Below are 23,905 nucleotides of genomic sequence, written 5' to 3' on the forward strand. Positions count from 1 at the left end.
GCCCCCGCGCTGCACCCCCCCCCCGGGGCCCGCACCCGCCCCGCCCCCCCCCCGGGCCCGCACCCCGCCCCGCACCCCCCCCCCCGGGCCCGCACACCCCGCCCCGCCCCCACCCACCCCCGGGCCCGCACCCCCCCAACCCCCCACCCCGCACCCCACAGCCCTGGGGCCCTTGGGCCGTGCGTAGACGGTCGTCCGAGCGCAGCCCACACTGGCAGGGCTGCGGAGGGCATGCCGGCCCTAAGACGCCGGCGACAGGCAGCGACCGGCCAGCAGGGCTGCGGCCCGCGCCGCAGCGGGGGAGGCGGGGCCTCGGGGGGAGGGGTTGCGGCCGCCCAGACAGCCCTAGAAACTGCTGGAAGAGCCGCAGTACCGCCGCCGCCGCCGCTCCTTCCGCCGCGAGCCGCCAAAGAGTCCCTGCCAGCCCAGGCCCGCGCCCCTCCCCCGGAGGAGCTGCTCCCCGCCGGCCACTGCTCCCGGGTCTGGAGCCTGGGACCCGGGACTCCCTCGTGTCGGACCACGGGCTTCTCGTGGCCCTGTGCTCTCCATGTGCCATCCGTGGCGGACACTAGGGAGAGCGGGGCCGGGCACGGCCGCCGAGTGCGCCATCCCTCGTAACCTCACCTCGGGGCCGGCGCCCGGGCCCCGCTGCTCCCGCCCCCTCCCCATCTGCTGCCATGACGTCAAGGGGGGCGGGCGGTGGCAGGTGCGCGGCTGCTAGCCACGCCCCCGAGGCGGAGGGATCCCAGGGAGGAGCCCGGGCGGTGCTTCGCCTTATATAGGGCGGCCGGGGGCGTCTGCGAGCTCTCTTGAGTCACCCCCGCGCAGCCCAGGCTTGGCGTGCGAGTCGGACGCGCTCCGTGCCCACCGTGCTCTGTGCTCCCGCTTGCTTTCCCGTCAAGGTAAGGCCGCGCGCGGCCTCCCGCCCTGCGGCTCCCTCCCGCGCCGCCTCCCGGTTCGCGGCTGTCCTCGAGGCCCCCGCCAGGCCGGGCGGCCTGGAGGTGGCGGGCCCGGAGTGCCTCGAACTGCCTGTGGTTGGCCCCGGGCGGGTCCTGGCGCGCTGGGCGGGGGCGCGGTCCGGCCGGGTGGCAGGGAGCCCCACGTGGTGGCGGCCGGCCCGGGACGCTGCCATGTCTGCCCTGCACTTCCGGGCGCGGCTGCAGGGTCGGCGGGGTCCGCGCGGTGGCGGGCTCCCGGGCGTGACTCAGCACGGCCCGGCGAGCTTGGCCTGGCCGCCCTCCCCGGTTGGCGGGGACGCCGAACCCTGCGCCTTCGCCCTCTAGAGCCTCCCCTGCCCGCCGGGGGAGGAGGGGGTGGGGCGGGAGGGGCTGGCACGGGAAGATGCGCAGGTCCCTCCCCTTCTCCCCTCCCCGGAGCGCAGATGGTTCTGGAAGCTTCTGGTGCCCCGCCCCAGGGCCCGGATGCTGGGGCAGGGCTACGGTGGCGCCCCCTCCCCTTGGCTCCTGCCGACGCACGTCCGGCAGTGACGAGGGTCGCAGCACGGCGTGGGCCACCATTTTACGTCTGCTGAGTCCCGTGCAAGGCTGCGCAGTGGTGGTGGAGCCTTGCCTCTTTGTCCTGATTTAGTCGCCCTTCCAGCGCCTCCACGGCTGCAGCCTCGGGTTCTCCTGCCCTGCTGGGAGGAGGGAGCAGCACGTAGAAGCAGCCGCTGTTTCTTTCTGTTAGGGTTTCTTCGCCCCAAAGGGTTGTGTAGTTAAGGGATTTCCTCTTATTGTGCGCACGAATTTACATTGTGGCATTTAAACACGGTATGTCGGCAGGTGTTGAGATTGAGAACCTGATGGGTGAGCTGTAGTATGCCGTTCAGAAAGTGACTTGGCTTTGGCTTGGGTTGGCGTTGTGGTTTTTTTCCACTCTGGATTTGCCTTCTCACTGTACCTTCAAGGTCTTTTTAAAAATGGCGGTTCTCATCCCTTGGGAATGGATACTGCCTAGTCTAAAGCAGTTTGAACTGAATTTTAAACTGCAGCCCTCATGGTCCTTGGTGATGTGTGATCCTTTCGATCTTAGATGCCTGAGGAAGTGCACCATGGAGAGGAAGAGGTGGAGACCTTTGCCTTTCAGGCAGAAATCGCTCAGCTCATGTCCCTCATCATCAATACTTTCTATTCCAACAAGGAAATTTTCCTCCGAGAGTTAATCTCTAATGCTTCAGATGTGAGTATTCTGGTGTATTCTAAAGCTTTATGGAGTGTAGTGGGAGTGACTGAGGAAGACTCCAGCAGCTGATGCCCAAGTCTGCCACAGGTTAAAGAGAAGAGACTGTTTGGGTAAATGGAATAATGTGGCTATGTATATGTATTTACAGGCCTTGGACAAAATCCGCTATGAGAGCCTGACAGACCCTTCCAAGTTGGACAGTGGTAAAGAGCTGAAAATTGACATCATCCCCAACCCTCAAGAGCGAACACTGACTTTGGTGGACACAGGCATTGGCATGACCAAGGCTGATCTCATAAATAACTTGGGAACCATTGCTAAGTCTGGCACAAAGGCATTCATGGAGGCGCTCCAGGTGTGTGGCCTATCATCCAATCCACAACATTCTCAATTCATTATTGCTTTTGACTTGTTAATTTTTAAAAACCTGTTTCACTAGTGTATGTGGTAGGTTTAAAAATAAGTACATGTGGAGGTCAGGATAATTTTGATCACTAGGCCAGGGCGGGGGTGGGGGGGGGGGGGGTTGAACTTGATTGTTATACTTGCTCAGCAAGTACTTGTGCAGAAAGATAAGCTTCCCTCTCAACTGTGAAACCTTTGGCAGGCTGGTGCAGACATCTCCATGATTGGGCAGTTTGGTGTTGGATTCTACTCTGCCTATCTCGTGGCAGAGAAAGTGGTCGTGATCACAAAGCACAATGATGACGAGCAGTATGCCTGGGAGTCCTCTGCTGGCGGGTCCTTCACAGTTCGTGCAGACCACGGTGAGCTGCTGTCAGAAGGCTCAGTCATTGTAGATCCCTTGAATCCCACACTTGGGAGACAGGCAAGGCGAGGCAGGTGGATTCTAGGACAGCCAGGGCTACACAGAAAAATTGAGTATTTCTGTGTTTTTCACATGGTTCAATTTTTTTTTCATAGGTGAGCCCATTGGCCGGGGTACCAAAGTGATCCTTCATCTCAAAGAAGACCAGACAGAATACTTGGAGGAGAGGAGGGTCAAGGAAGTGGTGAAGAAACACTCACAGTTCATAGGCTATCCCATCACCCTCTACGTGAGTATGGGCTTGACAGTCCTTGAGCAGACTATGGTGTTGGCTCATGGCTTCTGGCTTGGCTGGTATTGAGTTCCCGACAACTCATTATTCAATTTGCTGGTTTAGTTGGAGAAGGAACGAGAGAAGGAGATCAGTGATGATGAGGCAGAGGAAGAGAAGGGTGAGAAAGAGGAAGAAGATAAGGATGACGAGGAGAAGCCTAAGATTGAAGATGTGGGATCAGATGAGGAGGACGACAGTGGCAAAGATAAGAAGAAGAAAACAAAGAAGATCAAGGAGAAGTACATCGATCAGGAGGAGCTGAATAAGACGAAGCCCATCTGGACCAGGAACCCCGATGACATCACTCAAGAGGAATATGGGGAGTTCTACAAGAGCCTCACCAATGATTGGGAGGACCACTTGGCCGTCAAGGTGAGCCACCTTACAAGTGGAGCACATAGACAGTGCCCAGCCACTTGCTCAACTGGTTGGTACTGAAGAAGGGAAGCCACGGAACCTCGTGGCTGTCACTGGGAACTACTGTGCTTGGTAGTGGTTTCACTTCACCCTTCTGGTGGGTGGGGCCATGACAGCATGGCTCTGATGGGAAGGAGACTTCGTATTCTAGGTTTACTTGGTATTGGGCTGGTTTCTTGTCCTAGGTTTCAGGAGTGTGCATGATTTCAGTGTTAGATGTCCGATACTGGAACGGGAGGCCATCTTGTCCTGAAATACACTACGGGTTTCTTTCAGCACTTCTCTGTCGAAGGTCAGTTGGAATTCAGAGCACTGCTCTTCATTCCACGGCGAGCTCCCTTTGACCTTTTTGAGAACAAGAAGAAGAAGAACAACATCAAACTCTATGTGCGTCGTGTGTTCATCATGGACAGCTGCGATGAGCTGATACCGGAGTACCTCAGTGAGTATCTCCTGAGCTAGGTTATAGAGCACAAACTCTCTCTTAATAGATCTTCAGCATACATCCTGGGACTGTCTTTAACCCTGATAATTATGGTCCTTGGCTTCCCAAACCTTCATTTGGCTGGGGTGTTTAAATCTGATAACCAGATCAGGTCTGATCCGGCTGTTCCCTGTGCTCTGCTCTGGTTGACTGTAGACTTCATCCGTGGTGTGGTTGACTCTGAGGACCTGCCCCTGAACATCTCCCGAGAAATGCTCCAGCAGAGCAAGATCCTGAAAGTCATCCGCAAAAACATTGTGAAGAAGTGCCTTGAGCTCTTCTCTGAGTTGGCTGAAGACAAAGAGAACTACAAGAAATTTTATGAGGCCTTCTCCAAGAATCTAAAAGTAAGATTAGCAAGAGTTTCCTCTCCTGGTGACTTTTTTGTGTTTAGGGCAATATTTTTTCCAGCTCATTATTGGACTTTTCTCTCCCTCCCCTCACAGCTTGGAATCCATGAAGACTCCACAAACCGTCGGCGCCTCTCTGAGCTGCTCCGCTACCACACCTCTCAGTCTGGAGACGAGATGACTTCCCTGGCAGAGTATGTGTCTCGCATGAAGGAGACACAGAAATCCATCTACTACATCACTGGTATGTTGGCAGCTTTGGTCATAACAAAGCTGCCTGTGGGTGTGTGTGGGAAACTGGGGACAAGTGGCAGTATGAAGGCCATTAAGTCACTCAAATCACATTTAATGTGTAGGTGAGAGCAAAGAGCAGGTGGCCAACTCTGCCTTTGTGGAGCGTGTGCGGAAGCGGGGCTTTGAGGTGGTGTACATGACAGAGCCTATTGACGAGTACTGCGTGCAGCAGCTCAAGGAGTTTGATGGGAAGAGCCTGGTCTCCGTGACTAAGGAAGGCCTAGAGCTACCAGAGGATGAGGAAGAGAAGAAGAAAATGGAGGAGAGCAAGGCAAAGTTCGAAAATCTCTGCAAGCTCATGAAGGAGATCCTGGACAAGAAGGTTGAGAAGGTGAGTTTGTGTTGGAAGGTTAGAAATGTTATGCTAGTGGTATGTGACACCATCCAGGCCCTGACTCCCATCAATATTGGGATTTAGCTCATCAGTGGTAGAGCACTTGCTTGAAGGATCCTCAGCTCCACATACAAAAAAAATATTGTCAGTCTCTTGGTGAAGTAGTTTGCTTTTTTTTTTTCATATTTATAACTGATTATTGTCTAATTCATGTGAGAAAAGGCCTTGCTGTGTTGCAGATTATCCTGGAATTCCTGTATTCAAGCCACTTTGAGCCTCCTGAGTAGCTAGAGCTTCCTCAGCTTCCACTTTTGCCTCTGTCTGTCAGATCCTCTGAAAATGGAGGGACAGTTGTGAGCTGCCATGTGGGTGCTGGGATTTGAACCTGGTCTTCTGGAGGAGCAGCCAGTGCTCCTGATTGAGTCATCTCCCACTCTAAACCAAGAATTTTCCCCAGCAGTTTCAGGACAGACAAGGCTACATCTTGTGACTGTATTTGATTGTCTGCAGGTGACAATCTCCAACAGGCTTGTGTCCTCACCCTGCTGCATTGTAACAAGCACCTATGGCTGGACAGCCAACATGGAGCGGATCATGAAGGCCCAGGCACTTCGCGACAACTCTACAATGGGCTACATGATGGCCAAAAAGCACCTGGAGATCAACCCTGACCACCCCATCGTGGAGACCCTGAGGCAGAAGGCTGAGGCAGACAAAAATGACAAGGCTGTCAAGGACCTGGTGGTGCTGCTGTTCGAAACTGCTCTCCTCTCCTCTGGCTTCTCACTTGAGGATCCCCAAACCCACTCCAACCGCATCTACCGCATGATCAAACTAGGCCTGGGTGAGTTGGGCTACAAGGTTGCAAGCTGTTGAACTGGCTGGGTCCCTGGACAGAAGGAATCTAGTTCAAACCTTGCCTTTCTTTCTCAGGTATTGATGAAGATGAAGTAACAGCGGAGGAGCCCAGTGCTGCTGTTCCTGATGAGATCCCCCCACTCGAGGGTGATGAGGATGCCTCCCGCATGGAAGAAGTAGATTAGAGACCCCTGGGAAGCCCATGTCCTCTGTATAGTTTCCCTGTGGCTCCCCCAGCAGCCCTGACCTACCTGGCTCTCTGCTCATGCTAGAGGATCTCTTTTGTCCTGTCCTTGTGCCTTAAGGCAGGAAAATCCCTTCCCACAGAATAGCAGGGTTGGGTATTGTGTATTGTGGTTTTTGTTTGTTTTATTTTGTTCTGAAATTAAAAGTATGCAAAATAAAGAAGATGCCGTTTTACACAGTCCTGTTCTCCTTGTACAGTAACACTCAAGACACCCGTGAGCCTGAGTGGTTTGGTAGGTCCTCTGAACACTACTTCCCTTGAGTCCCTTTCAGCCAACCAAAACACATGGCCAAGTCACTGTTGCAGTTTAATCAAATAAGAGCTGAGGGGACCCCAAGTACCAGAACTTGAGCAGGGAACACAAGGGCCCCAAGGGGGTGGGCAGGGCTCTGTTCCCTTTGGCACAGCACCGTTTTCACAGCCCCCGGGAAACCACATTGGTAGGACCTGTAAACTTTTGTGCTGCTCTTGCCCAGTGTCTGCTGGCTTACAGGTCTACCAGCTAAAACCAAGACCTCAGGTTGGGGGAGCAGCTCCCTCTGGATCACCACTAACTCACCCTCACCCACAACTGCCACTTCAGGAAAGTAGGGAGGGCTTTTAAGGCAAGGCAAGAGGCCGCCCCCAGGGTTCCAATCCTGCTGTATACTGAAATACTGAGAAAATAGTCTGCCCTTGAGCCGGCGCCTCTGAGAAGCTACCAAGTGAGGGTCCTTAACTCCTCATACCTTCTGCACTGGGGGCTCAGTTGGCACAGCCTTCTTTCCCCGCTGCTTACGGCCCCGGGCATAGACTCTAAGTAGGAGGGCAGTGAAGACCACAGCCACTCCCAGGCCCCCCACCACAGTGACAGTGTGGCCGTAGAGGAGGCAGGAGAGAAGGATGGCGATAGCCTGGCGGAGAGTCATGATAATGGTGAAGACGGCGGCTCCGAACTGTCCAATGGTGTAGAAGATGAAGAGCTGACCCAAGGCAGAGCAGATGGAGAGGAGGAGGGCATGCAGTGCAAACTCACTGTGTCGCCCCATGAAACGGGCTCCCTCCAGCAGGGCGCCCTGCTCCAGGAGGGAGCCCACTGTGAAGAGACAGGAGAACAGATTGACCCCAAACATCATCTGCACTGAGGACATCTTATAGGCAAACAGGGCATCCTGCCAGTTTGAGGTGAAGCTGTCAAAAGCGATGTAGCCGGCCAGGAGGACCAAGCCTGAGAGCGTGGTGGCTGGAGAGCTTCGGGGCTCTGGTCCGCTGGACAGCAGAAACATGCTAACCCCAATGGAGATGAGGCCTGCAGTCAGGTATTCCCAGTGCTCATAGCTTCGCCTGGACACCAGCTTTCCCATCATCATGACAGGAATCACCTTGGAGGCCTTGGCCAGCACCTGGGTAGGGAAGCTGACGAACTTAAGCGCTTCATACTGGCACCAGCTGCTAAGCACGTTTGACAGACTGGCAAAAGAGTACCGGTACATGGGAGCACCATGACGGGGTTGCTTGCGTAGGACACAGTAGAGACCTGCCACAATCAGTGCCAGCACGCGGTTCATTAGCACCAGGAACTGTGAGTCTGTGAAATGCTCGCCTGGTGATGTGGCTGTGGCCCCATAGCTGCCAGTCATCACTCTCTCCTGCAGTACACCCCAAGTCAGATAGGACACCTGGGGGGTGGGGTGGGGGAGAATGGAAACAGTGAACAAGAAAAGGAGAAGGGAGAAGTCTGTTTTCTCTCTTCCTCAGGATGCTTGCCTATGATGTAACTGACACCATCTTTTTTGGTTCCTCTGGAGTAGAGGCTTCTTTCCTAAGCTTTAATTCACCACCTGCTTTAGGACCAGACCCTGTCCATTTCATGGTACAAGTCCATTAGAGTTGGCTCCACATACCATATAAAGTTTTATTGATTTTGAACCAACTCAAAATAAACTGGAATGTTTGGAAGCCTCAGAGAGGGCTGACCACTTTCAGTTCAAATATATAGAAGGTGGGTTGGAACCCACTCCAAACTATGGCCTGTGAGAGCATCCTACTCAAAAGGCGGAATGGCTGGCCAAAACTTCTTTGTGTGGTCCTGGGGAATGACTGAGGTTTGTGCATGGTAGGCAAGTGCTCTTTTGGGTTATATGCCCAGAGCCCCTCTCACATTATTACTTTATTATTTGAGACAGCGTTTCACTCTGCAGCCCTAGCTATCCTGGAACTGGACATGCACACCAGGCTGGTCTCCAACTCAGATCGACCTGCTCTGCCTCTCACATGCTGGGACAAATGCACCACAATGCTTGGTTTATTTATGTTTTGACAGAATCGCACACTAAATTACTCGAGTAGGCCTTCAGGCTTCTCTCTTTTCTTATTCTTGACTTTTAAGACAGGGTTTCTCTGTGTGGCTCTGGCTGTCCTGGGACTTGCTCAGTAGACCAGGCTGGCCTCCAACTCAGAAAGATCCTCCTGCCTCTGCCTCCAGAGTGCTGTAATTAAAGGCATGCGCCACCATCACCACAACCACTAAGCTCAGGCCTTGAACTTTCCGGTCCTTCTACTTCAGCTTCCAAATAGCTGGGATGACAGCTTGGGCTCCCATGCACTCCCCAAAATTTTGTCAGTGAGATTATATATTAGACACAGTACCCAGAGCAGAAAAAGAGCACAGAAAGAAAGAATACGGACTAGACAGGCCGTCTTCCACACTAGACATCATTACATATGTGTATGGTGAACTGTCGGGACAGGTGTTGGAGGAATAAAGGCTAATAGGAAGAAAATACTTCCAACACTGTCAGGGTGGGGCTGCATCCTGCAAGGACATAAACCATACCTAAATCAACAAACCTTTAGTGTGGGCAGGACAACTCTAGTTTCATTAAGTCCCTGACTGTCTGTACCCAACCTGGGAAGAGAAAGGGAGCCTGTCTACTTACCTGGAGCCCCGAGGCACAGAAGATCAGCTTCAGGACCTGCCAAGAGGGCGGAGTATCCGCTGCTTCTGTCCGGGGAGCCAGTGGAACCTCATCAGAGGCCTTGGGCTCATTGCCAAACACACAGGCTTTCACCAGGGGAAAGCAGAGACCCCTGCCTGAAGAAGACACACAAAGTCAAGCTCCATACCTTCTCCAGAGCAGCCAGGCAGCCCCCTCTCTGACCTCCTGCCTCCCCTCCCTTCCCACGCCACGTTCCACTTTGAATGTCCGCCAGCACCTACAACTGTACCTAGCTCATTTCCCAACCCTTAGACCACATTACCTGTCTCCAGGTAGTTCTTCCGTCTTAAATATTGCACCAGGAGGTAGCCAGGTACCATAAAGCTGGCATAACCAGCAGCATTCAAGAAAAAGCGGAAGAACCACAGCTGTGTCCAGGACTGCGGAGGGGCTTCGGGTGACTCTCCACCTGCTCCCAAAGAAGGGAGCGCGGCGAGCACCACCACTGCCCACCATCTGCTGGGACAGCCAAAGCAGCGATTAGGGTTGCGGCTCTCCGGCCCCTCGGCCCTCCGGAGGGGACTGTACCAGGGAAGTGCCCAGCGGCGTCCCCGCCCCCTCCGCTGCAGTCCAGCGGGACGGACAAAGAGCTTCTCTCTCCCTCTCTCTCGGGGGGTCCGACGCGGGCCAGGCAGCACCTCCTCCCTTCCCGGGGGCGGCCCCGCCTGCCCAGCCACACAGGTCGCCTCTGTTCCCTCCAGCGCGCGGGCAGCTCAGGCCACGGGCGGCCCCCTCCCCGCTCCGGAGCGCCAAGTCCCACATCCCCTCCGGGAGACATCCCCGAGGCCCCCCAGGAACACGGGCCACAGCCGCGCCCCCGTCTACACCGGCTCCTGACAGCGCTCGGCGGGTCTGCAGCCGGAGGACCCCACCCCGCCTCCCGAGCCCCGGGGTCTCGGTCACGTGGCCCCGGGGTCTCGGTCACGTGGGCCATGGCTGCCCGAGCCCCCCCACCTGGCGTCCATGGCCCAGCCGCGTGGGGCGGAGGGGGACCGGGGAATGCGAGTCCCCGGGCCGCACGCTCCCTCCGCTCCCTTCGCCGCCCGCTCCAGCAGCCAGCCAGCCAGCCAGCGGAAGTGCCGCGCTCTTCCCGCCTCCTCCCCGCCGGAGCCCCTCGGCGGCGGCCCGGCCACAGCGCCCCCTCGCGGCCCGGAGGCAGACCAGGCCCGGTCCTCGCGGGGAACCCCATTGGGACTCCCTCCCAGCTCCTCAGCCGTCAACCCCTGCCATCCCAGACACAGGGACGACTATTGCCACCTAGTGGACGGGACTTGAGTATCTGAGACCCACGCACTTCCCCTTAGGTCAGTTTTCCAACAATGTCTCCTTCCTTTTTTGGCTGGAGGTCAGTGATTCCCCCCACACCCCCCAGTACCTATGACCGTGACCTTCGAGACTCCGCATGACCACGTGCGTCCTCCTCTCGCCCAACCCTGTAGAATCCTGCTGACCTGTTTGCAGTTCCTTAAACTCCTGGGAGGCCTTCCCCTAATGCTCTGTCCCTTTCTTTGCTCATCCTACGTCACAGTTTTCCTTCTTTCTTTTTTTTTTTTTTTTCCTGGAACTTGCTTTGTAGACCAGGCTGGCCTTGAACTCACAGCAATCTGTGTGCCTCTGTCGCCCCGAGAGTGTTGGGATTAAAGGTGTGTGACCACCACCAGGCTCTATGTTCCAGTTTTTGTTAACATCCATCTGAAGCTTCCCCTCAGCCCCCCCAGAGGAAGATTCTCCACCCACTCCACTGTACCCGTTCTTGCTAGTTTTTCCTTCCCAGCACCCGTTGCAACTTATGACCATGTGTTTAGTTGTTTATAATTTTAATAGCTGTCTCACTCACAGGATGCACTTGCTTAGAGTTTATAAGCGCTAAGCATTAGAAACTATGTTGGCTTATTTCCTCTTGCTCTTCATGGCAGTCATGGGCCTGACCTAGCAGGACCCTCAGTGTGTGGAATCTAAGGGAAGAAGTAGAGCTGCAGTTCTCTTGTCCTCCACATCCCTAGGCTTCTTCAGGGACACACCTCCATATTCCTCCTTCTCACTCTCCATCCCTGGGCAGTTCCACATGAAGGAGATGTGTCTGTGCTGGCAGGAAACAGGCCTGAGAACTCTCAGTTCTCCTACCCTACTCAGCAAGGCTCTGGTCCCCTTGCTCAGGGGCCAGTTTCCTTCTTGCTGCCTTGACCTCAGGATGACAGGTCAGGTCTGCCTATGCATGCAAGTGTAGAAGGAAAATATTTTCTTTAAAGTCTCTCTCTCTTAGTGTCATGTTACAGAATTATCCCTTCCCAAAGGCTCCGTTTGGAGCCTCATGTATGAAGTCTTTAGATAAGTGTGTTTTCTCAGGCCCACTGCCACCAAACCTATAGCCCCAGCTACTCAGGAGGCTGAGACAGAAGGATCCTAGTTCAAGGATTGCTTGCTGAAGAGTGAGTTCCAGACCATCTCAGGCCACTCAGTGAGACCCTGTCACAAAATTCAAAGTAAAGAGAGGATTGGGGATAGAGCTACATCCATAGTAAGCTTGCCTACCATTTGGAGGCGCTAGGTTCAACCCCCGGTCCCAAGCACACTCACAAAGGGGTTTTAGGTAAGACCCCTCAGGGTCTTGTTTGCTCATCCCTGTTTTCCTGATGGTTGGCAGTTTCAATCCATGCCATCTTCCACAGGAGCAAGCAGGCTTCACTCAGGATGCCTGGGGCTTGGAGGGTCTTTCAAGAATCTCCATCTTGACCACTTGGGAAGCTCTTCCTTCCAGAGTGGCTCTTCCTCATTTGCAATCCTTCCTCTCATTTTAGGACTACACTAGCCCCAGGCTCTGGCCTCAGCAGAGGGGCGGCAGCTGTGTCTCCAGCTTCCTGGCGTGAAGAGGTGGAACCCTCGACCAGGCTTCAGTCAGTTAGTACACAGCAGTGGCTTCCCGGAGATCTTCAGGTCATCAAAGGGCAAATAAGAAAGGAGCTGAGAAAGGTAATGGAGGGAGACAGAGTTAATGTCAGGAGAGCTGCAGTAGGGAGCTGGGAGGGACTTTGTCAGTACTAACTTCCCCGACGGTGAATGACCTGGGCATGGCAGAGGCCCAAAGCTTTAGACAAGCTCTGAAATAAATCATGCAGAATATCAGAGCCAGGAGTGGCTTAGAGCTGACCCGGTCCATTGGACTATCCTTTGTTGGAGTTGTTGGGGGGTGGGGAAGGGTAAGCAATATATATTTTGAATATTTTTGTTTGTTTCTTTGTTTTTGATACAGGGTTTCTCTGTGTAGTTTTGGTGCCTGTCCTGAAACTCACTTTATAGACCAGGCTGGCCTCTACTCACAGATTTCTGTCTGCCTCTCAAGTGCTGAGATTAAAGGCCTGTGCCAGCATACCTGGCTGAATTTTTTTTTTCAAGACAGGGTTTCTCTGTGTAGTTTTAGTGCCTCTGTAAACCAGGCTGGCCTCGAACTCACAGAGATCCACCTGGCTCTGTCTCCCCAGTGCTGGGACTAGAGGTGTGTGTCACCACCACCAGGCTCTGAATATTGTTTTATGTATAGAAAATGTGAGTTTTGCGGGGTGGTGGCAGTGCATGCCTTTAATCCCAGCACTCAGGAGGCAGAGGCAGGTGGATCTCTGTGAGTTCGAGGCCAGCCTGGTCTACAAAGCCAGTTCCAGGACAGCCAGGGATACACAGAGAAACCCTGTCTTGAAAAGCAAAAAAAAAAAAAAAAAAAGTCTAAGACCTGGGGCAGGTATAGATCTGTTGTGTGCTGCAGACATGTGCTGAAGTTGAGTGCAGACACGTGCTGAGGCTGCTCTTTGGGCTTGACCAGTTTAGAGAACTGGCTGAGGGGTAAATGCAGCCCCAAACGTCACAGTTGTTAAGCAGCAGTCCTGTTTTGCCTTGGAAGTTTCAGGGAGGGGAGGGATTGAGGTAGGCACTCATGCAGCTTAGGCTGGCCTTGAAGTTGCTATATAGATGAAGACCTTCAGCATGTGATCCTCCCACCCCCATTTCCCAAGTGCTGCAATTGCAGATATATGCCACTGTATGTGGTGCTGGGCCTCTGACATGCTAAGCCAGCACTCTGTCAACTGGTACATCCCCGACCCGACCCCAGCACTGTTACCTGGCTGGAGTCCTCCGCCTAAGGAAAGAGCCTAACTCTGTTATGGGTGGGAGACCCTGCAAGGCAGAGCATATGTGTCTTACATCCTCAGCCAGGTCCTGGGGTGTCTCATCTTCTACATTCAGCAGCAGGGAGTCGGCACCAGCCTCACAAAGAGTGGACGAGATACTGTTGAGGCCCCGGCCAGCTGCCAGGTGCAAAGGTGTGCACCCATTGAGCATGCGGGCATCTACCCGGGCACCAGCCCGGAGCAGGAACTGTACCAGGCTGCGCTCCTGGGTTTCCACAGCCAGGTGCAGGGCAGTCTTTCCACTGGTGGCCTCCTGGAGAGGAACAGGGGTGTCAGTTGGAATGTCAAGAGGTAATATGCTGAGCCTGAGCTCTGGAGATGGGGGGTCGACATATTTAACACTAACAGGGTGGCACCCTGAATGGCAGCCTCACCTGTGCATCAATGTCAGCTCCGTTCTGAAGCAGCAGTTCCATGAGTGGTTGGTTCCTCTGCAATGTGGCAATGTGGAGACAGGCCAGACCTGAGGTGGGTAGGTGGAGATGCTGTTTGGTGTCTACGGCTCCTCTTCGCCAGGGACTGCCCAACCCTTCAGCCTCATGGGACTCTGCCTACTCAATGCCTCTAATCACAGGACTGTTAAAATACAACCTCCCCAAAACCCCCTCAGAAGTCTGAGAGGAAAGGAACTCAAAGTTTCCATTTTTTCAGTCATGTTATTGAAACTTTCATGCTTCAAGGATCAGGCTGCTGAGTGACACCAAATGCACACATCCTTCCAATAGATAACCCACCCCCGCTAACTCTAGACTTTGACCTGCCTGGGGATCCTCAGAGGCCCAGTCTCTACCTAGGGATCATTTCTTCCTATATGCCCCATGGCTTTTATTTTACTTGATTTCACTATTTCCCTTCTGGTCTGGAACCTCGTTCCTTTCTCTAAGCCTGCCTGTAATAGAGACCTAGATTGAAACTTACATCCTCTATCACTTTCAAGTCTGTTCTGTTCCAAGATTCCTGACTCTGAGGACTTCCCTGACCGCCCTACTTAAAAAAAAAAAACAAAAAACAAAACAAAACAAAAAAACACCCCAACCCCGCCACCTCCCAGCCCTCACCTCCCAGCCCTCCCCTCTGCTCCTCTACAACGCCCACATATAACCACTTTCCTTGGTTTTCCTCACAGATGTAGGCTCTGCTCCTAGGACCATGGGTGGCACACAGAAAGGGAGTTCCTTTGTTCATCTAATTGCTAGTAAATTAAATATCTTTAGGGCAAGATTTAGATGTCTGCTCATCACACAGCAGGCATGGGGTAAATTCTCAAACCATTCCCTCAGTCCTTTAGTAAGGCTGAACTGAGTGCTTGTGTCCTTGACAGGAGGAGCAACAGGCAGGGTAGGAATTTCCCTTTCCTGTCACTTGGGCCCGTTTACCCCTTGGGTACCCCTCAGGCCCTGCACCTTGCCAGTTCTTCAGTTGGAGGTCCAGGGGGTGAGATGGCTCCCTTCCTGGCTCTGGCTGCTCCTTCAGCAGGCAGCATGCACAGGCCAGGTTCTGCCGCTGGCAGGCTACATGCAGGGCTGTATCACCGTGTTGGTCCTGTAGTATTCGGCTGGCTCCCTTCAGCACTAGCGCCCGGACGATATTGGGCTGGTCCAGGTGCACAGCTAGATGGAGTGCTGTCTGTAGGCACAGAGGGTCACAGGGTCACAGGGTCACTGCGGCAGGCTCCTATCTCTGAGAACATGTCTGAGGACCGGGTACAACCATCTTTAAGTCCTAGTGTCTTCTCTGAAAGTAGCTGTAAAAGCCAGAGTTGGATTTTCCATGAAATTACTCCCAACCCCCCAACCCCACCCCAAGTGCTTGGGACTCCAGTTCTGGTGGCAGGATAAGGGAAACAAAGCCCCCCCCCTTCTAAGTCCTACATCCTCTGGAGACATCCGTGTTATCCTCAAGGGCTCGTCTGCAGGGGCTGGGTGAGGACAGGAAAGACAGAACAGTCAGGACGGTCTCTCTCACCGCCCGCTCCCTCCTTTAAGGCTCAATTAAGATGTCATCTTTTATTTGGCTTTCTTTGCCTGTCCCTCAAAGACACCAGACCCCACTGAGGCTGCTCTGATCTTCAGTACAATTGTTATCATGCTGTATAATTAGGTGCTGGTGATGAGGCTGCAGGCACCTCTTGCGTGGGCAGAGGCTGCATCTTACTCATCTGTCTTTGTGATGCAGCTGCCGGCTGTGTCTGGCACATGGCTTACTATTGGCTGCTGGATTTGGCAAACAGGTTACGGACAGGTATCTGGACACAGCTTTCTCTCTCTACTCACCTGGTAAAGGTTGTTCTGGATGTCCAGGACTTCCTGGGGAAGGAAAGCCAGGCAACAGAACAGCACGGCTGGGGCTTCGTGGATTACTGCTAAGTGGAGCAGCCTGGAGCAGGAGAGGGTCAGGGTCAAGGCCCTGGCCAGAGAGGGTATGCCAGGGGCTTGGGGTTAGAGTGAATGTATCAACCTCTAACTAGCCACCCACAACCAAGTCAGGGCAGGAAGTGAGAGTTTGGGCCAGGAAGTAAGGGGTTGGCACAGGAAGCCAGGATTCTGGATGTGGGAGCATCAAGATCTGATGGCTAGACCTGTGGAGGACCTTGGCTGGGTGGGCATGTGGGCAGGGTGCTGACAGGGTAACAGCCTTCCTGGCCAGCTTGCCCACACCTAGCTCCCTTCTGCCCCCAGGGCCTTGCCAGGCCGGCTGCAGCTCTAAGCTAAACTGAAAGGAACTCAGGGGGTTTCCAGGGCTGCGTTACCCACCTCCCCACAACAGGAGTACCGGAGGAGGAGGCAGATGTGGGGTTCCCCCCAGCAACTCAATGTCACACATTCCCAGGGAGGGAAGAGAGCAAGCACGGCATCTTGATCTGCTGCTCTCTCCCTGAGTCCAGAGGGCCATTCCTCATCCGGCACAGGCCAGCGGGGCCTGGTCAGAAACCCTCTCCTAAGTACAGCTCTGAGGGGAGTTGGGTGCAGTGCAGGGAATGTGTTTGATGGGGAGGGGGTGACAAGAGTAACTGGGGGCTGGGATGGGAAGTTCCAGTCTTGGGGTTTCCCCACAGCAGGTGGGGAGAATGAAAGCCAGGGTTCAACGGTCCAGACCTGGGCAGCTGCCTGGGGGCAACTTGGCGAAAGGCCTGTCTGGGCTAGGGAGGGGGTACTCAGGCAGGAGAGGGGCAAGCTTTTGCTGTGGGCAGGCGGTAGAGAAGGCCAGGAGAGTGACGGAGGGGGAGGAACCGCTCTGGAAATCCCCTCGGCCAGGGCCTGCTCTCTGGGTCACATTCCTGCAGCCACCTCCCTCTCCCCCTCAGGCTCCCCCTCCCCCTTCCTTTCCCACTTCCACACTTCCCACAGTCCAGCCACCTCCACACACACACACACACACACCACCTGTCTCTAACCAGATGGTCAAGGCTGGAGCCCAGAGGCTCACAAAGGAGGGCAGGAGAAGTTGTGCATGGAGATCCCCAAACTCTGAGGTTCTGGACTAAGGGTTTGGGACCTAGGGACAAAGTACGAAAACCTAACTCCCTCTCTCCCACCCACAGGGTGGAGACTATCTTTGCCAATACCCACCCAAGACCCCCACATCTCGCAGGTCAGGACAGGTACCTCCTGGATTCCAGCATCTCTCATCTGGGACTCCAACTGCCCCTATTCTGTCTGTCAGCCAGTCACCCTCCACTAGCACGTTCTTCTACCTGAGGCCATCCTCACACTGGCTACTCAGTTCTACACACTTGATTGCCCCAGTCCAACTACACCTGCCCCAGCTGGGCCCAGGGGAGGGAATGGAAAGTGAAGAGGTAAGGCAGGACAGTGACAGGAATTTGGGGAGCTCAGGAGGTGCAGGGTGTTGGGGAGGCTGACACCAAGCCATCACTTCCCTGTTCTCAGAGGAGGAGGAAGTGAGCTGGGTCAGCCAGCTGCCTATCCTGTTTGTTGGGGTAAGAATTCTCAGTCTACTCACCCGTATTTTGGAACCAATTCCAAAACAGGCAACCTGGGAGCACCCTTAACTCAACTTCCTGGGTTCAAATGGCACCTGTAACCTGGTGTTGTCTTTTGTTCCTTGGGATAGGGCGTTCTGAAGTCAGGCACTAGGATCTCAAATATTGAGCAAACAGGGACATCCCCTCTCCCAAGAAGAAAAACAAAAACTGAATTGGTTGTGGGGAATTTCTCTTCCCAGGGGTGGGTCACTGGTAGATTTTTAAGATTCTGGCTGGCGTTCTAGGTTCCTAGGGCCTTGCTAGCTCTGCCCAATCCCAAAAAAGGGAGATGGTGTCTGGTCTTTTGGGCTGAACCTGACTACAGCTTAAAAAGTAGGCTACGAGTTAAGTTTGGAGTTTGGAGAAGAGGGTTGGCCCTTCCAGGGAGGGTACTTTGAGGGTCTATCCTCGGGTGATGATGGTGGTGGGATGCCCAGCCAGTTGCAGTTCCTGGGGAGGCTCTGACTGTGAGCATCTCGTCTCAGCCTATCCAGTTTACTCCAGTTTACTCACGTGTCTCCATCCTCAGAGATGTATGTGAGCGCTTCGAGTTGCTGAGGGGTCAGTACCTCCGTGTGGGGCAGCGGTGAGTCTGGGGCCGGGTCCTCCACTTCAGGTCTCCCCAGCAAGGGCAAGGTCTCAGTGAGAGAGGAGGAAGCATAGGTGGAGTCCGCCCGCTCTCCATCTGCATCTTCTTTCTCCCCTGGTTCCTTGTGGGTCTCTGGAGGATGGCTCCAGGGCTGTGGGCAGCCTCTGTGGGATGGTCCGGAGCCTGGGGACGCAGTGGGCTCGGGCAAGGAGCGTAGAGAGCGCAGCGACTCTATGCCGGAGTCGCACTGGCCGTCGTCCGCCTCGTCCGGCCCCTTCCGCGCATCCGACATGCCGGCCGCGCCAGCCCGGGCTCGGGGGGTCCAGCGGGATCTAACTCTGAGATGCGCTGCGCGCTTTTCCGGGTTTGTGGGTCCGCCTAGCAGAACCAGAGTCCCTCTCCGAGCGGTCTTATTACCCGCTGTGCAGGCGCCAGGAACGGAGAAGAAGCGCGAGAGGCCCGGGGCTCTGCCAGGTCCACCGCAGCGGATGCTTTGGGCAGCCGAACGGTCCCTAGTCCAGTCTTCTCTCTTGCCCCGCCCCCGTCCCCAAGAAGAGGCGGCCAGCCACCACCACGCCCACAGCCCCGCCCCTCAAAGGCGCTTCCGGGTAGAGCCCCGCCCCTCCGGAATCCCCCTGCTGCTTGCGTAGGCTGGGAGTCTCTGGTTACCAAGTCTTGACTCACTCCTGCGTTGATTGTTTAGCCCATTCATTCATTCGTTCGTTCGTCATTCATTTCACTCTTCCCCTTCCTTTTTATTTCATTCATTAATTCCATGCATTCTTTCCTTCCTTCTTTCAGTTCTGTGTCTTATTTGTTCATCGTTTAAAAAGTGTATTTCTTGGTTTTCTGCACAAACTCACTGCTTTGTGGGGAGACTGCATAGGTTGCTGGGATAGTGTCTTATAGTTTCTGTTGCTCTGAGGAAACACCATGATCAAAAACCAAGTTGGAGAGGAAAGGGTTTATTCAGCTTACACTTCCACATCACTGTTCATCATTGAAGGAAGTCGGGACAGGAACTCAAACACGGCAGGATCCTGGAGACAGGAGCTGTTGCAGATGCCATGCACGGGTGCTGCTTACCGGCTTGCTCTGCCTGCTTTCTTATAGAACCCAGGACCACCAGAATGGGCTAGGCCCTCCCCATCAGTCACTAATTAAGAAAATGCCGGGTTGGGGATTTAGCTCAGTGGTAGAGCGCTCGCCTAGCAAGCACAAGGCCCTGGGTTTGATCCTCAGCTCAAAAAAAATGCCCTACAGTTGATCTTTTTAAAAACATTTATTTATTTATTTATTATGCATACAGTGTTCTTCCTGCATCCCTGCAGTACTAATTAAGAAAATGCCCTACAGTTGATCTTTTTTTAAAATTAATTAATTAATCTTTTAATTAATTAATTAATTATGCATACAGTGTTCTGCCTGCATCCCTGCAGGCTGGAAGAGGGCACCAGATTTCATTACAAATGGTTGTGAACTTTATTTATTTATTTATCTATTTATTTATTATGCATAAAGTGTTCTGCCTGAATTCCTGCAGGGTGGAAGAGAGCACCAGATTTCACTACAGATGGTTATGAATCATCATGTGGTTACTGGGAATTGAACTCAGGATCTCTGGAAGAACAGCCAGTGCTCTTAACCTTTGAGCCATCTCTCCAGCCACCCTACAGTTGATCTTATGTAGACATTTTAATTGAGGTTCCCTCCTTTCAGACAATTATGTCCTGTGAAGTGGACATAAGACCAGCCAGCTTTGCTTCCTACCCTCTGCCTGTTTTTCTCAATCTTTCTTGCCTCTCCATCTTCTCCTATCAGCGCCCAAGGGTATGGGTAGGAAGGGGTACACTTCATTATCTTTAGGAAAGCAGCTTTTCCCTGGGAATCTTTATAGACAGTCTCCTGTGTCAGCTCCCCAGATCACAGATTTGGCAGGAGGATGTGATTTGGAGAAGTGGGTTTTCTGGGGCAGACTTGTCTAACAAGTCATGGTGGTCATGTGGTTTCTTCTTCCTCACAGGATGGTGCACTGGCCTTTGGTGGGTACTGTATCTGACTACCCCAGTAGTCACCGAAGTTTACTTCCTCACAGTGGGGCTAGGATGGGGAGGCCCCTGACACTGTTGAGGTCTTCACCCCAGTCATGAGACATCTTTCTCTCCCTGTCCTGCTTTTCCTAGACATAGCTGGGTTGGAGCACCCCCCCAGGGGAGCCCTCAGCTGGAGCTTCCTGCTGCTCTTTCCTTGGGCTAGCAATACCCTTAGAAGGTCCTCACCAACCAAGAGAGCAGCTTCCTAGCCCTGGGGAAGGGAAGCTGGGGTAGACAGCTACTGAGCCGTTCTCTTCTGCCCTTTTCCTGGGAACCTCACTTAGTCATCCAACCATTCACTCATTTGCAAACATATGTGAAGCTGTTGATATGTCCCATCATCTCTAATCTGAGAGATAGATCAATAACCACAGTAACAGTAATAACCAACAGCCATAATCATTTCCACCATTTCCACCATCATCACCACAAGAAAAAAAATATCCAGCCTTCCAAAAGTTTCTGGCAGGGGCTGGAGACATGCTCGAGCAGTTAAGAACATTGGCTGCTCTTGAAAAGGGCCCAGGTTCAGTTCCCAGCACCCACAGGGGAGCTAACAACCACCGGCAATCTGATATCTCATCCCATGCCCTCTTCTGACCTCCATGGTCATGCACTTGGCATGAACACGGTGCACACACACTCGTGCAGGCAAAACACTCATACACATAACATAAAAATACACAAATCTTTTCAAGTTTCTGGCAGTTACAACTTAGAATGTTTGTTGGGCTGGAGAGATGGCTCAGTGGTTAAGAGCACTGACTGCTCTTCCAGAGGTCCTGAGTTCAATTCCCAGCAACCAAATGGTGGCTCAAAACCATCCGTAGTGAGATCTGATGCTCTCTTCTGTCATGTAAGCATTCATGCAAATAAAGCACTCATCTACATAAAATACATGAATAAATAAATCTTAAAAAAAAAAGAATGTTTGTCATCCAGTAGGGCCAACTACTTACTAAGTGCGGCGAGGGGCAAAGATGGTTCAATTTGAGCTGGAGATGGGGTGGGGGAAGAGTTGAGAAGAGAGGCGCCTCTTCTGACCCACTGTTCTCCATTCAACTGGAGGACTAGAAAGAGGGCATGCTAAGCATAAGGCAGATTGCAATCCTGCCAGGAAAGCCCAGGAACTGAGGTATCTATTAGGAATGTAGACTGCTTCCCTGGTAAATGCAATGCCTTGGGTTTATCCTTAGCATGATACCCCAAAACAAACACCCCAATCAAACAAAACAGCAACACATTAGGGTCAGAAGTTTTCAACCTCTTTCCCATTCTCAAAATTTAAGCAACTATATTAGCTACAGTTTAAAAAAAAAAAACAAAAAACAACACCTGAGGCCCAGAAAGGTCAGCTGACTTGCCCAAGAAACCCATAGTCAGAAAAATACAGAACTGGCTTCTTTTGATCTAATCCTGTGTTTTATACGTTTTCTTCAATGAAATTCTTACCAAGATCTAAGTCTCGCAAGGGCACAGGACTCAGGAGCATGCAGGGACCACCTTTCTAATTCACAATTTGAAGATAACTATTCCAACCCAACCCCGTGTCTGGTCCTGAGCCCTAACAGACGTGGCAACCCCCTTATTGACCACATGAGGGCAGCATCGAACCACCCACAGCCCTAGCCCCACTGGCTATCCTCTGACAGCCTTTCAGAGTGGGGAGAAAGATAACCCCAGTGGCAGTGTTATCTGAAAGGGTGGCCTTGGCCTTTGACTCAGGCTGCAGTGTGGTCAGATCCTGCCTTTCCTTAAGAACAGTCCTCTCCTAGGTGTGGCCACTCAGACCCTCCCTCTCTGCTGGTGTCCTCTGGTTCCCTTTGGATGGTTCTACTCTACCTCCATCCACTGAGCTAGACTTATCTTCAGAGAAACAGGCCCAGTTTCTATGGTAACCAGGCGGTCAGCTCCTTCCACTACCCCCTCCTTTCAACCCCTATTTCCTGGAGCTTCCAGGAAAGGATATTGGCTATGAAGATGGGGGGGGGGGTGTTTCTTGGGAGTTCTGGAGTTGACTAAAGTTGACACTGTCTCTCTTCCAGTGTCCCCTGAGGTAGAGACAGTGGATGGGTATCAGGAAGATCATTACTAAATTGAAAGAATGGTGAATCCATGTAGGTTAGGAAAGGCCAGTGTCTGTGTGGGAGGTCTGAATATGGCGAGACAGGCTGAAGCCAGAGTGAGGGGCTGGAGTTGGCCGTGAGGTGGGTGGGAGCCACTGACTGGAAGGAGCCACCAAGAGATTCCTCTTGTGTCATGGGTGTGGATGGGAGGCTCTCCCTTTTGGAGACTACATCCTGTTTGGGGAAAAGAATGGACTTTTTGACCTGAGGAGGATCATTCAGGCTGATACTTCAAAGCAGTAGGGGGTCAGAAAGTTGCTCACTTGGGAAGGGAGGGATAGGAAAACTGAGACAGAGGCAGGGTAGGGATGCAGGGAGTGGCTCTACTGATCCAGAGGAGGCAGGAGTATGCTTCCTTCCTGTCCCCAAAGACCAGCTATCAAAACTGCTTAAGGCTACTTCCTGCTCTAAAGGGACTCCAGTACTGGGGATTAAACTAGGACTTCACACATGTTAGACAAGTGTTGTACCCCTAAACTACAGCCCCAACCTACTACCCCCTCACCTTGCGTTCTTTTTGGTGTTTTCTTTTTTTTTTTTTTTGTTTTTTGAGACAGGGTTTCTCTGTAGCTTTGGAGCCTGTCCTGGACTAGCTCTGTAGACCAGGCTGGCCTTGAACTCACAGAAATCCACCTGCCTCTGCCTCCCGAGTGCTGAGATTACAGGCGTACACCACCACCGCTGGGCTTTTTGGTGTTTTCGAGACAGGTTTTCTCTGTGTAACAGTCTTGACTGCCCTGGAATTCGCTTTGTAGACCAGGCTGAGATCTGCCTGCCTCTGCCTCTGCTAGGATTAAAGGTGTGTGCCACCACCGCCTGGCCAACCTACCTGCTTTTTTGGACAGTGTTTTGTTATGTAGTCCAGGCTGTCCTCAAAATATTGATCCTCCTGCTTCAGATGTATGTCACCTCCCTTCATGAACTTTTTTTTTTTTTTTCCAAGAAAGATCTGAATTCTAGGAGTAATTCTGTGGGTGTGGGCAGGTGACTCCATAAGCACTCTCTTGCTCTCCATATGCCTTGGTTCCCTATGGGTAAGAAAGAACAGTTATTATTGTGTGTCTAAGACCCTAGTCAGAGTAGGATGGTACAGTGACCACACACATAGAGTGACCAAGCATGCTTGACCTTCATTCACACTATTATAAAGATTGGATTGCATGTTCCCAGTTAGAAATGTTTCCTTTGTTTGTTTGTTTGTTTGTTTATCTGTGTAACAGCTCTGGCTGTCCTGGACCTCACTCTGTAGCCCAGGCTGGCCTCGAACTTACAGAGATCCACCTGGCTCTGCCTCCCAGGTGCTGGGATTAAAGACATGCGCCACCACTGCCTGGCCTAGACTGTGTTTCTTGAAGGTAGGAAATTACATTTTATTTCTAAACATGGCACACAGTAGGTGCTGAGTACTTGTTCATTTATGGATGGATGGACCCAGGAACACATGCCTGAAAAAGTATCAGTCTTGTGTCCCAGGCAATGCGGAGAAGAACAGCAGTGGGTGGGTGGCACAAAGGGCTGGCTTCCTGCAGTCACTCAGCTTGCCTGTGGTCTGTGACTTTGCCTCCCTACCCTGGCAGCCTAGTGGGGAGGCAATAGGGGCGGAGAGAGACGGTGCTTCTCTAAGGTCGCGGAGCCAGAACGAAGAGTTAGAACTCAGGTGATCTTGACCCCTAGCTTAGGGCACT

General features: G+C 53.0%; 3 protein-coding genes across 5 annotated transcripts; 1 reads left to right on the plus strand and 2 right to left on the minus strand.

Annotated features, from left to right (window-relative positions):
• Window positions 1-811: 811 nt before the first annotated feature.
• On the plus strand, window positions 812-6,441 carry Hsp90ab1 (heat shock protein 90 alpha family class B member 1). 2 transcript variants are annotated; one of them, XM_036167612.1, is made up of 12 exons: window positions 812-902; window positions 2,032-2,178; window positions 2,330-2,536; window positions 2,789-2,948; window positions 3,106-3,239; window positions 3,348-3,656; window positions 3,978-4,143; window positions 4,342-4,532; window positions 4,632-4,779; window positions 4,892-5,160; window positions 5,674-6,007; window positions 6,097-6,441. In XM_036167612.1, exons 2-12 carry the CDS (start codon window positions 2,032-2,034, stop codon window positions 6,204-6,206), a joined length of 2,175 nt encoding a protein of 724 aa, XP_036023505.1. In that variant the 5' UTR covers window positions 812-902; the 3' UTR covers window positions 6,207-6,441. The 2 variants fall into 2 exon arrangements, with proteins under 2 accessions (XP_036023505.1, XP_036023506.1); XM_036167613.1 differs by lacking the exon at window positions 812-902 and adding an exon at window positions 1,700-1,769.
• Slc35b2 (solute carrier family 35 member B2) lies at window positions 6,371-10,361 on the minus strand. Of its 2 annotated transcripts, XM_036167615.1 has the most exons (4): window positions 10,201-10,361; window positions 9,509-9,702; window positions 9,187-9,341; window positions 6,371-7,926 (listed from the first exon to the last, which is right to left on the minus strand). In XM_036167615.1, the coding sequence occupies exons 1-4, from the start codon at window positions 10,209-10,211 to the stop codon at window positions 6,991-6,993; spliced, it is 1,296 nt and encodes a 431-aa protein (XP_036023508.1). In that variant the 5' UTR covers window positions 10,212-10,361; the 3' UTR covers window positions 6,371-6,990. The 2 variants fall into 2 exon arrangements, with proteins under 2 accessions (XP_036023508.1, XP_036023509.1); XM_036167616.1 differs by lacking the exon at window positions 10,201-10,361 and having other exon boundaries at window positions 9,187-9,337; window positions 9,509-10,026.
• Window positions 10,362-11,046: 685 nt separating this feature from the next.
• Window positions 11,047-18,535, minus strand: Nfkbie (NFKB inhibitor epsilon). The gene is made up of 6 exons (XM_036167757.1): window positions 17,926-18,535; window positions 15,701-15,803; window positions 14,831-15,053; window positions 13,802-13,890; window positions 13,441-13,680; window positions 11,047-12,207 (listed from the first exon to the last, which is right to left on the minus strand). Exons 1-6 carry the CDS (start codon window positions 18,291-18,293, stop codon window positions 12,142-12,144), a joined length of 1,089 nt encoding a protein of 362 aa, XP_036023650.1. The 5' UTR covers window positions 18,294-18,535; the 3' UTR covers window positions 11,047-12,141.
• Window positions 18,536-23,905: the final 5,370 nt, after the last annotated feature.

The sequence above is a fragment of the Onychomys torridus genome, chromosome 18, assembly GCF_903995425.1.
Source record: "Onychomys torridus chromosome 18, mOncTor1.1, whole genome shotgun sequence".
NCBI lineage: Eukaryota > Metazoa > Chordata > Mammalia > Rodentia > Cricetidae > Onychomys > Onychomys torridus.